General features: G+C 40.3%; 1 protein-coding gene across 5 annotated transcripts; it reads left to right on the top strand.

Annotated features, from left to right (window-relative positions):
• The first annotated feature begins 962 nt into the window (after positions 1 to 962).
• LOC122031791 (putative disease resistance protein RGA3) lies at positions 963 to 14,361 on the top strand. 5 transcript variants are annotated; one of them, XM_042590934.1, is made up of 5 exons: positions 963 to 1,227; positions 1,479 to 1,808; positions 4,946 to 5,025; positions 7,602 to 7,677; positions 8,021 to 8,053. In XM_042590934.1, exons 2-5 carry the CDS (start codon positions 1,490 to 1,492, stop codon positions 8,026 to 8,028), a joined length of 483 nt encoding a protein of 160 aa, XP_042446868.1. In that variant the 5' UTR covers positions 963 to 1,227; positions 1,479 to 1,489; the 3' UTR covers positions 8,029 to 8,053. The 5 variants fall into 5 exon arrangements, 4 of the variants coding, with proteins under 4 accessions (XP_042446868.1, XP_042446866.1, XP_042446865.1 ...); XM_042590932.1 differs by lacking the exons at positions 4,946 to 5,025; positions 7,602 to 7,677; positions 8,021 to 8,053 and adding exons at positions 9,889 to 13,276; positions 13,898 to 13,950; positions 14,023 to 14,361 and having other exon boundaries at positions 993 to 1,227; positions 1,479 to 2,168; XM_042590931.1 differs by lacking the exons at positions 4,946 to 5,025; positions 7,602 to 7,677; positions 8,021 to 8,053 and adding exons at positions 9,889 to 13,950; positions 14,023 to 14,361 and having other exon boundaries at positions 993 to 1,227; positions 1,479 to 2,168.
• Positions 14,362 to 14,999: the final 638 nt, after the last annotated feature.

The following is a 14,999-nucleotide window of genomic DNA, read 5'->3' as shown; positions in this document are numbered from 1 at the left end:
AAAATTGAATCATAGAATCATACCATCCTATCAAAAATCCTTAAAAATTAATTTAGTATTTGATAAAAAAAAATCAAATTGATCTAGACTAAATCAATTTCAGAATTTATTAAAATTCTCTTTTGAATAATTTAAATCAAATTAATAATATTAATATTAATGACAATAATAATTATACTATATTAATGATATTAAATCAAATTTTATACAATAATATTAATGATATTTTGTATAATATATATATAATAGGATAATTTGATTAGAATTTAAGAAAATCTATTTAAATTATGTTAGAGTTGATTGAATTAATTAATTAAGTTTTTATTAAAAACTTAATGTTTTTTACTCGTGTGGAACCGTCATATTAGCGGCCCTGTAAAATCAGTTCTATGGATATGAAGGAAAGTAAATATAGATACATAACTGAAAGCGCATGGCCGAACGTTAACCCAGATAATGACACTCTAAGGATCAAACTCTGAACCTTTCGGTCACGAAACAATGTGCCCCAGCTGTACTATAGACGGGATCCTCTGGTCCGTAATTTACGGACCAGAGGATGGTCCACTGATTGCGATTGGTAAATTATGATGAACCTCATCTATTTAAGTGATGGAGTCTATCAAAATAGACCAATTCATATGATAGATCATTTTTTGATCTGTAAATTATGGACCAGAGGATCTGTCCCCCTCGGGACTTAATGTTTTTTACTCATGTGCCGTGACCTAATTGATATCCAGATCCTTTTTGGCACATAGACCCAATTTTATTCTACAAGAAAGAAAAATTAACCAGTCTCGATGGCTCCTGTGCGAATCTAACTGAATACTCTGTTCAACATCAATCATTGGAAAACTCCAAGGGCAATAAGTCTAAAGCTGGGGCCGATGATTTAGCTGGATACCATTGAACTCCGTTCAACTCCAAGGAAAATAAGTGTAAAGTCTAGCTGGATACCATTAAGCTCTGTTCAACTTCAACTCTGCAAGGACAATAATTGTAAAGCTGGGGCCATTGATGACATACCATTCAGCTCTGTTCAACTTCAATCATAGGAAAACTCCAAGAGTAAAAATTAATGATCTTGACGTCCATGTTGGAACACAGATCTAACATTCATTCAACAACTGCAAAGACAAATTAACTGGTCTTCTTGGTTCTTCACATCTATCAGGATATCACATCTCTCAGGATAGCATTCCAGCTCTGTTCAGCTTCAACTAGGTAATTAAACCATCTTTCTTCTTGATTTATTATTCTATGGCAAAACATATGTGATGATATATTCCTCTTTGTTGCTCTTTGTTTTTTTTGGTTTCTATTACAGATTAATTTGCTTCTAAGATCTCATGTATACTATATGCTTTTGTTGCTATTACAGATTTGTTTGTGAGATCCCAGCTACTTTGTGTTTTTTAATAGACGAAAGATGATTATGAATACTGTCATCTAATTTTTCTAAAATCGTTGATCAGTAACAGCAGCTATGGACGTAGTCTCGCCAATACTGGATCGTGCTCGTGCAAAAGTCATCGATAAATTAATTGATAAAGTCAGTACGTATGTGCAAGATCAGTATTACTGGAAAGCTAACTTGCAAGAAGAGTTGCAAAATCTCAAACGCTTACTTCCTCAGATCCAAGCAGTTGTTGGCTTTGCCGAAGATAAATTAACTATGTATGAATCTCATAATCCAGCATTAATCAAGTGGCTGTGGCAGTTCAGGGATGACATCGACGAGGCCGAGGAAGTGCTGGATGAGTTGGAATATCGTGAACTGGAGAAGAAATATGATGGTGACAAAAGTAGGCTTTCTACAATTATTGACCCTTATTTTAGAGCTGCAAAAAGATTTCTGAAAAATGATGATGATGTTCTTGAGAGATTAAGGACGTGCGTAGAGAACTTGAAAACATCTGCTTCATATGTTGAGACATTTCGGGCATTGGTGACGCCAACAAGTGGCATCGGCACTGGACAAATGCAGCAGGAGCAGGAGAGTCTAACATTGTCTAATCAGAGTAGGATCACCTCTTCTTTGCCTGGATTATCATTCAAAGGACGTGAGGAGGAAAAAGGGAAAATCATTCAGTATTTGCTGGGAGAAGAATCTGAAATTCAGACCAGTCAAAATGTGCATTGCCTTCCTTTGGTAGCGATGGGTGGTATTGTAAAATACCGAAAATAGGCGAATATTAATAAGGAAATTTTCTGAAATTTTTGGAAATTTTTCGGGAATTTTTCGGAGCTCGTATGGACGAGTTTACGGGATAAAAACGGGGCTCCGGGAAGGCCTGTTTTGGATACCCGTTTAAGTGAGGAAATGTTTTATTTATAAATACCTTTTTACTCTTTTTCTTTTATTTTCCCCCTCGCCGTTTCTTTCTTCCCCGCACCCTCACTCGAGCCTCGCCCGCGCCTCTTCTGTTCCTCTCGCCGAACTCGGCACCGAGCCTTCTTCCCCGCCAAATGCTGTGCCCTAACTGCCACTCGGCGGTTCCTTCTCCTCGTCGCGTGCCCTAGTCCTTACCCGTGCCTATTTCATTTCGGCGCCGATCTTTTTCCTTCCCTAAGTCTTGACGCCGTGCCCTAGTTTTTTCTTCTCGCTACGAGCTCTCGCCGGCTGAACCCTTCTTCCCTTCTGTTTTCTACCTCCGGCCGCCGAGCAAAGCTGTCTTCTATGTGCCCTAGCCGCGAGCCACCCGAGCACCATCGCACCTCTGTCCTAGGTGACGGCCAAAGGGGGAAAGGACCGTTCCCTAGATCTATTCCTCACTGCCGCACGAAACAGCGCCACCAGCCGGTCTCATCGGGCCCTAGCATTGTCGCCGGATCCTTGATCACCTCTGATCAGTGGAGAGGAAGAAGGTAAGATTGATCGGAATTTAGTCGTTGCTTAATTTGTTATCTCCAATTCTTGATCTCAATTGGATCTGACCAGTGGGAAAGATTTCCAGCAGGGAGATTGTACTAGGTGGGTAGTTCTTGGTCCGACCCATCTTGATCCAACGTTAACAGTGGCTAGGTAGTGAGGTAAGAAGTAGAGAATTATATCTTTGTTATAGACTCTATGTTGTTTGGACTATTGTGATGATAGATTTGATTTAGGTATGAGGTAATCAATTTGTACATGTGTATTTACTGACTAACGATCCATACTCTAGGTTAACCAGAGGTATTTGGTTGGAACGACAACAGGTGTCTTCGGCAGTGACTCAACAGCCGAATATGCATATTTGGGTGAGTTTTGGATTGAGATAAATGCATTGTTGTTAGTATAAATGGATTTTGGAGTTAGTAAATCTATTATGGTTTGTCTAATTTGGATTGGTTGAATATCATGATGGAATGTATGTCGTTAGGCTCATTGAATTGATTTTTCATACGTGGAGTGTTTGATTATTGATCGAGGATCATTGGATTTATTCGATGAGTTAGGAATGTTGGATTAAACCTGACTCAATCAAATGGATTGGATGAATCGAAATTTATCGTTGCATTGAGGTTTCCTTAATTGGTTTTAGGGATTTTATTTAGCTATTTAACCCATGTGAATTTAGCTAAATAAAATATATTGATACATGACTCTGATTCGAGATGAGCATCTCAACGTCGGATTTGGACTGGATTGGACCTTCTATTTGAGGCGGGTACCTCTTGACTTATCTGTTATGATATTGTCTTTGGATATGCATAGTATTTTATAACTACAAGCAATGAACATGTTTGTCTTTGGTATGTCATTGTTTGATATCCATAGCATGTTAGGTTTATCGCCTGTGACGTATCCGTGCTTATATCATGTGATTTATTGCCATGAGTACTGTGTTACCATGAGTATCTTAGTTTCTAGAATAAGTGACATACCATGTTTTACTGAGGTTAGGACTAGGTTCTGGACTTTTGGTTTCAGTCATGTGTATCGAGATTATTTGATACTTAGGCTTGTGTACCTCTATTTGTATATCACATATGATTCGTGTACCTAGATTTTGATTCTTTGATCTGTGTATATTGTTGGTACATATGTTATGGAAGGGAGATATGTTTAGGATCTAGGTTGTTATACCATAGAGGACCTGTATACCCTAGATCTGTAGATTTGACTCACTGATGTTGTGGTACCCATATTATATGTATGGATATGGTTATGTTGATCGCTTATGACTATGCATAGATTGCATGCTGTGCGATTGTCGGCTCCACTATGGTTGAGCCCATCGCCATATACTCCACACACCCCACTCGGTTTAGTGGTATATCGAGGCAGTGTGTGGCGGTTACTTTGCTCCGTTGGTCCGAGGACTCGGCGTGGTAGCCGTGACAGTTCCGCTGTTTGGCTCACGGCATATAGTGTAGCGGCGTGGCCGTGAGCAGTGGACTCTGTTGCTCCGTTGGTCGGGAGACTCGGTAGCCGGCGAGATATCCTCCCGCCATCGTCCGGAGTTGAGGCATCGAGCTCCCCATTTATGATTTGGGGTCACAGGGCAGGAGTACTCCGACAGCATCGTCCACTCGGTCACTCATCAGGAGCAATGACGACAGAGTGCACGATTGTCACACCCTACCCACTCGGTCTCGCCATTCTGTGTGAGATGGCTGGCGTCAGGGGTGACCAGGACGCATCATTGACATCATATGCATTGATGCATTTATTTCTTGTGATTGTGTTTGCTGCATTTATTTGCTGCATTTGGTTGGATGCATATGTTTGACATGCATACAGGATTTAGGGCACTTTCGGTTTGACGACCCTTTTGTTTGGATAGGAGTTCCTGGTGAGTACAGCTTCCTTAGTTACCTTTCAGTTTTGCATCTTTCCTAGATATATGATTAGGAAGTTGTATTCCATGTTTATTGCTGTTAGATATATCTTACTAGGCATGTCTATTGGTATTCGCTGAGTTGTTGAACTCACCCCCGTGGACTCTATATTTTTCAGGTACCAGGTTATTTATGGTGTCGCTTGGAGCATCCTGTCTGCTGGTCCCCACGTCACATCAGAAGACTTATCGGTTTCACGTATGTTTTGTTTGTTTTATGTATCAGTTTGTTTAGCTCTGTACTCTGGTTTTATTTTTTGGAGTGTTGACGTTGTTATGTGGTATTTCGTATTTATGTTATTGGTTGTGTAAGTCTAGCCGGCTAGCAGTTTTTTTTGTGTTTTGGTTTTGGTACAGCCGAGTGGGCTGCTTTATTTGATATTAACTGCGTGGTGTTTGTTTTCTTTTATTGTTATTATTCCAGCCGCATGTGGCTGAGGTATATAGTGCTTGTAGAAAAGTTTCAGATTGTCCGCTGTACAGGGGAGATGCTGCCGAAATTTCTTCGGACAGAGACTCCTCCGGGGCGTGACAATTTAGTGGTATCAGAGCTTTTAGGAGCTGAAGCGGAGTTTAGTGTCGGCTCCGATTTTTGGTTTTACCTTCTGGAGAGGACGAATTTGTGCTCTATACCGATGCATCTCTACCGGGTTTGGACGCTATTTTGATGCAGCACGATAGAGTAGTCTCCTATGCTTCTCGTCGGTTGAAGAAGCATGAGAAGAACTACCCTGTACATGATCTGGAGCAAGTCGGCATTATCTTTTGCCATGAAGATTTGACGACATTGTTTTATATGGCGTTACATTTGAGATTCTCACTGACCATAAGAGTCTCAAATATCTGTTTACTTAGAAGGAACTTAACCTCCGACAGAGGAGATGGATGGAATTTCTGAAGGATTTTGATTGTACCATTAGCTATCATTTGGGGAAAAGCTAATGTGGTTGTCGTTGTACTTAGACGGAAGTCTAAAGGGACTTTAGCTTGCCACCGAGTTGTGGTTACAGACTTGATTCAGGGTTTCTTCGAGTTTGACCTTGAGGAGCAGGGACAGACCGAGCAGGGTATTCTTGTTACCATAGTTGCTCAGTCGTCGATCAGGACGAGAATCTGTGAGGCCCAATTGTTGGGACCTCATAGAGCTTAGTATGAGGCAGAGTTGGTCCGTACTATTAGACGGAGAGTGTCAGAGGCACAGGACTGCTAGAAGAGTTATGCTGACCGGAGTCTGAGACTTTTAGAGTTCTCCATTTGCGACTATGTATTTCTGTGAGTTTCACCCACGAAAAGGGGTGAAGAGATTGACCTCAGAGGTAAGCTAGCCTGCGATACATTGGACCTTTCCAGATCTTGAAAAGGGTTGGAGCGGTAGCTTATCGTTTAGCGCTACCACCAACTTTGGCGGGCGTTCACGACGTATTCCATGTGTCTATGCTGATGAGGTATATATCCGACTCGACACATGTACTGATAGATATCTTAGTTCCTATTCAGCCTGACGTCACTTATGAGAAGATTTCGGTACGGATTCTAGACCGGAAAGAGCGTCAGTTGTGGAACAAGACTACCCGGCTGGTTAAAGTCGGATGACATCATCATTTGGACGAGGAGGTTACTTGGAAGCTCGAGGATATTATCCGAGCTCGATACCCCATCTTTTCACTTGAGGTATATGATTTAGTTTACCGTTCATCATTTATACTTTCTGTCTGTTGTTAGTACTTGCTGATGGTAGATAACGAAATTTGGGGACCAAATTTTTATTAGTGGGGGAGAATGTAAAATATCAAAAATAGGCGAATATTAATAAGGGAATTTTCTGGAATTTTTGGAAATTTTTCGGGAATTTTTCGGAGCTCGTATGGACGAGTTTACGGGATAAAAACGGGGCTCCAGGAAGGCCTGTTTTGGATACCCGTTTAAGTGAGGAAATGTTTTATTTATAAATACCTTTTTACTCTTTTTCTTTTATTTTCCCCCTCGCCGTTTCTTTCTTCCCCGCACCCTCACTCGAGCCTCGCCCGCGCCTCTTCTGTTCCTCTCGCCGAACTCGGCACCGAGCCTTCTTCCCCGCCAAATGCTGTGCCCTAACTGCCACTCGGTGGTTCCTTCTCCTCGTCGCGTGCCCTAGTCCTTACCCGTGCCTATTTCGTTTCGGCGCCGATCTTTTTCCTTCCCTAAGTCTTGACGCCGTGCCCTAGTTTTTTCTTCTCGCCGCGAGCTCTCGCCGGCTGAACCCTTCTTCCCTTCTGTTTTCTACCTCCGGCCGCCGAGCAAAGCTGTCTTCTATATGCCCTAGCCGCGAGCCACCCGAGCACCATCGCACCTCTGTCCTAGGTGACAGCCAAAGGGGGAAAGGACCGTTCCCTAGATCTATTCCTCACTGCCGCACGAAACAGCGCCACCAGCCGGTCTCATCGGGCCCTAGCATTGTCGCCGAATCCTTGATCACCTCTGATCAGTGGAGAGGAAGAAGGTAAGATTGATTGGAATTTAGTCGTTGCTTAATTTGTTATCTCCAATTCTTGATCTCAATTGGATCTGACCAGTGGGAAAGATTTCCAGCAGGGAGATTGTACTAGGTGGGTAGTTCTTGGTCCGACCCATCTTGATCCAGCGTTAACAGTGGCTAGGTAGTGAGGTAAGAAGTAGAGAATTATATCTTTGTTATAGACTCTATGTTGTTTGGACTATTGTGATGATAGATTTGATTTAGGTATGAGGTAATCAATTTGTACATGTGTATTTGCTGACTAACGATCCATACTCTAGGTTAACCAGAGGTATTTGGTTGGAACGACAGCAGGTGTCTTCGGCAGTGACTCAACAGCCGAATATGCATATTTGGGTGAGTTTTGGATTGAGGTAAATGCATTGTTGTTAGTATAAATGGATTTTGGAGTTAGTAAATCTATTATGGTTTGTGTAATTTGGATTGGTTGAATATCATGATGGAATGTATGTCGTTAGGCTCATTGAATTGATTTTTCATACGTGGAGTGTTTGATTATTGATCGAGGATCATTGGATTTATTCGATGAGTTAGGAATGTTGGATTAAACCTGACTCAATCAAATGGATTGGATGAATCGAAATTTATCGTTGCATTGAGGTTTCCTTAATTGGTTTTAGGGATTTTATTTAGCTATTTAACCCATGTGAATTTAGCTAAATAAAATATATTGATACAGGACTCTGATTCGAGATGAGCATCTCAACGTCGGATTTGGACTGGATTGGACCTTCTATTTGAGGCGGGTACCTCTTGACTTATCTGTTATGATATTGTCTTTGGATATGCATAGTATTTTATAACTACAAGCAATGAACATGTTTGTCTTTGATATGTCATTGTTTGATATCCATAGCATGTTAGGTTTATCGCCTGTGACGTATCCGTGCTTATATCATGTGATTTATTGCCATGAGTACTGTGTTACCATGAGTATCTTAGTTTCTAGAATAAGTGACATACCATGTTTTACTGAGGTTAGGACTAGGTTCTGGACTTTTGGTTTCAGTCATGTGTATCGAGATTATCTGATACTTAGGTTTTTATGCCATGACCGGCTTGTGTACCTCTATTTGTATATCACATATGATTCGTGTACCTAGATTTTGATTCTTTGATCTGTGTATATTGTTGGTACATATGTTATGGAAGGGAGATATGTTTAGGATCTAGGTTGTTATACCATAGAGGACCTGTATACCCTAGATCTGTAGATTTGACTCACTGATGTTGTGGTACCCATATTATATATATGGATATGGTTATGTTAATCAGTTTTTGCTATGCATAGTGACATGCATCATGATTGCATGCTGTGTGATTGTCGGCTCCACTATGGTTGAGCCCATCGCCAGTTACATGTACTGCACACACCCCCACTCATGGTTTAGTGGTATATCAGACAGGTGTGTGGCGGTTCTGCTGTTTGGCTCCGTTGGTCTGAGGACTCAGCGTGGTAGCCGGCAGACAGTTCCGCTCTGTTTGGCTCCGCTGGCATGTAGTGTAGCAGCGTAGTAGCCGGCAGACGGTGGACTCTGTTTGGCTCCGTTGGTCAGGAGACTCAGCGTGGTAGCCGGCAGAGATATCCTCCCCGTCATCGTGTACCGGGAGTTGAGAGCATTGAGCTCCCCCATTTATGATTTGGGGTCACAGGACAGGAGTACTCCGACAACATCCCGTCCACTCGGTCACTCATCGGGAGCAGGGACGACAGAGTGCACGGTTGTCACAGCCCTACCCACTCGGTCTCGCCATTTGTGTGAGATGATGATGGCGTCGGGGTGACCAGGACGCATCATTGACATCATATGCATTGATGCATTTATTTCTTGTGATTGTGTTTGCTGCATTTATTTGCTGCATTTGGTTGGATGCATATGTTTGACATGCATACAGGATTTAGGGCACTTTCGGTTTGACGACCCTTTTGTTTGGATAGGAGTTCCTGGTGAGTACAGCTTCCTTAGTTTCCTTTCAGTTTTGCATCTTTCCTAGATATATGATTAGGAAGCTGTATTCCATGTTTATTGTTGTTAGATATATCTTACTAGGCATGTCTATTGGTATTCGCTGAGTTGTTGAACTCACCCCCGTGGACTCTATATTTTTCAGGTACCAGGTTATTTATGGTGTCGCTTGGAGCATCCTGTCTGCTGGTCCCCACGTCACATCAGAAGACTTATCGGTTTCACGTATGTTTTGTTTGTTTTATGTATCAGTTTGTTTAGCTCTGTACTCTGGTTTTATTTTTTGGAGTGTTGACGTTGTTATGTGGTATTTCGTATTTATGTTATTGGTTGTGTAAGTCTAGCCGGCTAGCAGTTTTTTTTGTGTTTTGGTTTTGGTACAGCCGAGTGGGCTGCTTTATTGTTAACTGGAGGCTGAATTTGATATTAACTGCGTGGTGTTTGTTTTCTTTTATTATTATTATTCCAGCCGCATGTGGCTGAGGTATATAGTGCTTGTAGAAAAGTTTCAGATTGTCCGCCGTACAGGGGAGATGCTGCCGAAATTTCTTCGGACAGAGACTCCTCCGGGGCGTGACAGGTATGGGCAAGACTGCGCTCGCTCAACAAGTCTTTGATCATTTTGAAAAAGGAGAAGAAGGGACACTTCAACGTCAAAATCTGGGTATGTGACTCCTTACCTAATCTCAATGCATCAAATCTTATGAAGAAAATTCTGGAGTATTCAACTGGACAATCTGAATCTGGGCCATCTGAACTAATACCAGTGAAGCTCAAGGATAAGTTACATTCTAAAAGATTTTTACTTGTCCTGGATGATGCTTGGGATGACAAAAATCATACAGAGTGGGAGAAATTATGTATTCCATTGCTACATGGCCAAAAAGGTAGTTGGATACTATTAACAACTAGATTAGAATCAGTCGCAAAGATGGTCTCAAAGATAATCAAAGGGGGCACAATGAAGCCAATGACATTGCAGGGCTTACCAAAGGATGAATGTCGTTCACTGCTCTACGAGCATGCATTTGTCGATCAAGACCCAAATGAATTCCCACTACTTAAAAAAATTGGTGAAGAAATAGTGGAGAAATTGCATGGCGTGCCTCTTCTAGCAAAGTCAATTGGAGGAGCGTTGAACAATAAACTGGAAGCAGATCATTGGACAAGCATTTCGAGAAGTGAATTATGGAAAATGTCACAAGATTTAAACAACTATGAATTCATTCCGGCTCTAACACTTAGTTACAAGATGCTTCCACCGCGCTTGAAGCAGTGCTTTTCCTATTGCAGCATATTTCCTCAAGATTACACATTCAAAAAGCAAAAATTAGTGTGCATATGGGTGGCAGCAGGCTTAATTTACTCAGATGGATCAGAGGAGGGTTCAGATGAGGACATAGCTAACTATTGCTTTGATATGTTGTGCAACAAATCTTTCTTTGATGTTCATACAAACAAATGGAGTGCATTTCAACAAGACATTGCACCCTATGCTTTAGAAGTCATCTTTTACACCATGCATGATATGTTAAACGGTCTTTCTCGCCATGTCTCGCGCTATGAATGTTGTCGAATTGTGCATGACACTCCCAGTTACATTTGTGATTATAATGCCATCCGACATATATCTATATCTATTACCAGTATAGATGCTCAACTCGGTGATCTAGCTAACATGGTGTGCAAATTCAAGAACTTGCGAACTCTTCGGATAGAACAATATTATGGAGATTCTCAAAAATTGGATGATTTTATTCGAGATGCTTGTAAATCACCGAGGAGAATTCGAGTATTGACTATTAGGCCTTATAAGTATTTTGAAAGCATCAGTGACTTTGTAAAACTACGATTTCTTGAAATTACAACTCTACCACCATCAGTATCAATCTCTAAGTTCTACTTCTTACAAGTTCTAACTGGATACCGTGGCATTCTGGCAAAAGACACAAGCAAGTTGAGAAACTTAAGACATCTATACAGAGTACCGGAGAATGCACTTTTCTCAGTGGCTGAAGTAGGAAAGTTAACATGCCTCCAAGAATTATGTTTCACTGTGGGCATAGAACCCGGATATAGAATTGATGAGTTGATGAATATGGATAATCTCCGCCAATTATCTATTGCAAAACTTTCCAATGTGCACAGTCTTGAAGAGGCCAATAACGTCGACTTGGTCAGTAAAAGTCATCTCACAAGCTTGGAATTGAATTGGTATAAGCCAGACTTGGATGAAGCAAGTAGTAATCTTGGCCATGATCAGCAGGAGGTTCTGGCGGCTCTACAACCCCCTCCCACAATTAGAAAACTCATCATTAGAGAGTATAAAGGTGGTAGGCCTGCACCGTGGATGAATACTCAATCTCTTTCTCGGCTTGAATCTCTTGAATTATATAATTGTACAAATTTGGAAGAGCTGCCCCCTCTATGGAAGTTGCCCTGCCTTAAGTTTATAAAATTGAGTGACATGAAAGTTATAAGAAGTTTGGGTTGTCACTCCTCAGATATGATGGACAGACAATTTTCGGTTTTAGAGAAACTTGAGTTTCGGGATCTTCCCCTCTTGGAGGAATGGAATGGTGCGGATGACTATCAATGGTTCCCTTGTCTCAAAAGGTTTGAAATTGAAAAGTGTCCCAAACTAAAAAAAATTCCGGACCTTCCGTTATCTATAGAGAATCTTTGCATGAAAAAGTTGGGGTTAGAAGCTCTTCCACGGTTCTACAAGTGTTCTAATGGTTCTACGACATTTGAAGGATTTCAACAATTGATGTCCCTCGAGTTCCTTGAAATGGATGACTATTCTGAGATTGTAGATATTGGATCAATTGGTGAAGAGGATGGTAATTTCCTTCCGTCGGAACTGAAAAAACTCAAACTTAAAATTCTTAACAAACACGAAGATTTGGCAAGTTATCTACGAGGTCTTACTTCGCTCACTGAATTGTCATTAAGTCGTTTACAGGGCATGACATCACTTCCGTTAACAAATGAGCTGGAACATCTCACTACACTTCGAAGCTTGTATATTTGTGATTGTGAAGACTTGACTTCACCTGGAGACGTATATATTATAAAATCTCTTAAACATCTATATATGTATAATTGTCCAAAATTCCTCACTGCTGAGGTTGAGTCACAGCAACTTTTAAAAGACAAGACAAGGAAGCATGCGGCATCATCTTCCTCAGTTTTTGACCACTCTACGAGTAATAAAGCTGCTAGCACCCTTCCATCCTCACTTGAATCCCTAACATTTTCAACGTCTAAGATTTCACAAGAGTCATTGGGTTGCTGCCTTCAAGGGCTTACCTCCCTCAAAAGCTTGGATATATCAAAGTGCAATCATTTGGTGTCTCTTCCCAACATAGAGTATCTGCATAATTTGACAGTGTTGTGGATTTCTGATTGTGAAGAATTATGTAAATTGGAGTCATTGACGGCACTTATCTCCCTCAGACAATTGTTTATTTCCAACTGCCCCAAATTAATCGCTACAACAATGTCCACTGTACAAAATCCTGCAGCAACAACAGAACAAAGTGCAACAAAGATAAAGAAGGGAACATTACCTTCAATTGAAACTATTCAGATTGACAACATCTTCTGTCTATCCATTTTGCCGATTCCAGAAAAGCTAAAGACCCTTTCTATCCTAAACGAAATCACTTGTTTTCCTTCTGAGATAGAGGAATATCGGGAGTCTCTTAATATTGGAACAGATCCCTCATCTGCAATCTTTACCCACAATTTTGGAGAGTTTTTCATCGCTCAAGGCTCTTAGTATATCTTATGCTCCAGAACTCAAGTCACTACCCAGGATGCCTGCCTCACTGGTGCAACTGACGATTAATGGATGCAGTGCAAAACTTGAGAAGCGTTGCCAAAAGAACATCGGCCCGGACTGGCCTAACATCGAGCACATCCCTCACATTAATATTACAGCGGTCAAAGAGGACAAGGCCAAGGTGCGTTAATGCTAACAAGGAATATCACCACTTTGTTCATGCTGCATTTTGTGTTTGCTTATTGAATCACCTCATTAACACTTACCATGCCATGGACTAATTTTTCTCAAATTGCTCGTCTACATTTTATTCTCTGAGCTATTTAATAATCTTTATTTATGTTGCTTATTTTGTGTTCTACACGTTTCACCTCAAGCTCGAGTTAATTGCAACTGTGACGGTAGCAAGCTTTGGAGTTCCACATGATCATATATGTATATAATACCAACTACAGGACCTGACCATTTATCCAAAGGGCAAGCTATCAATTTGGATCCAATCGCTTTGTGTTTTAAGTTTTTGTTTTCATTCATTTTGAAAATAAACTCACCTTGGGTGTTGTTTTCGTTCGACACTTTTAAAACACAATTGTGTTCCAAAGAGATTGATGCTTCTGTTGAAGCTGAAAAAGAATTACTGAAATTTGATGATGTTCTTGGGAAATTAAGGGCATGTGTGAACAATTTGAATACCACTGCTTCAAAACTGTCCAAGTATATTTATCTATTTCAGCTTTATATTATTTGTTTTAATGGCAAATTAATCTTCTTGTCCATTTTCGAACTCTTGAAATGTTTGCAGAAAGTCTTATAGTCTTGAAAAGAACAACACCATATGCACCATCATTCCTAGAGGTAATATATATCTTCTCATGCTGATTAAGCAAAAACATTCAATTGCTAATCTTTCTTGACTATCTGTATCAGATCCACATTCAATAGTGAGCAAATATGGCTGCCAAGGACTAGGCGACGATCGAACTTTTCTTCCACTCGTGTCACAGAGCCTACAAGCATTGTAGCTTGTGATGAAATATATGAACAAAGACTATGTATCTTAAGCGCATCTACAGCTTCCTCAAGCTTTCTCCCCTCTCCTCATGTTGAGAAACTTAATAACTCCAATTGTTTGTCTAAGTAGTAATTGGAGCTAATCTATGAGAATTTTCAATATTTGACCTTAGGAGCTGTTATATTTTTTGTTGAACAATTGTGTGGTTGAACATTCATCTTGTGTGATTGAACATTTTTCTATTTCGAACTTTATATTATTTGTTCTCATGGTAAATTAATTTTCTTGTGCATTTTGGAACTCTTGAAATCTTTGCAGAGTGACATATAGTCCTGAAAATACCATCAATCCCAGTAGTAATAAACATCTTTTCATGCTGATTAAGCCAAATCATTCAATTACTAATCTTTCTTGATTGTCTCTATCAGATTCATATTCAATAGTCAGCAGATATTGCTGCTAAGAATTAGGATCAAACTTTCTTCCATTCTTATCTGTGAACCTACAAGCTAATAATGTAGCTTCTGGTTAAATATATGAACAAAGACTATATCATCTGCATCTTCTTCAAGTTCTCTTCCTCTCCTCTTGTTGATAAACCTAATCACTCCAGTTGATTTATCTTAGTACTAGTTCGAACAAATCTATAAGGATTTCCAACAATGTATTTGTAAAATACCGAAAATAGGCGAATATTAATAAGATAATTTTCCGAAATTTTTGGAAATTTTTCGGAGCTCGTATGGACGAGTTAACGGGGATGAAAACGGGGCCCGGAAAAACCTATTTAGACTACCCCGTTTTAAAGAGGAAATGTTTGATTTTCTTCCTTTTTCTTTTATTCTTTTTCTTTATTTCTCCTCCGTTTCTTTCTTTCTCCCCCTCGCGAACT

Source organism: Zingiber officinale, chromosome 11A (assembly GCF_018446385.1).
Source record: "Zingiber officinale cultivar Zhangliang chromosome 11A, Zo_v1.1, whole genome shotgun sequence".
NCBI lineage: Eukaryota > Viridiplantae > Streptophyta > Magnoliopsida > Zingiberales > Zingiberaceae > Zingiber > Zingiber officinale.
This window is presented reverse-complemented; position numbering and strand designations above follow the sequence as displayed.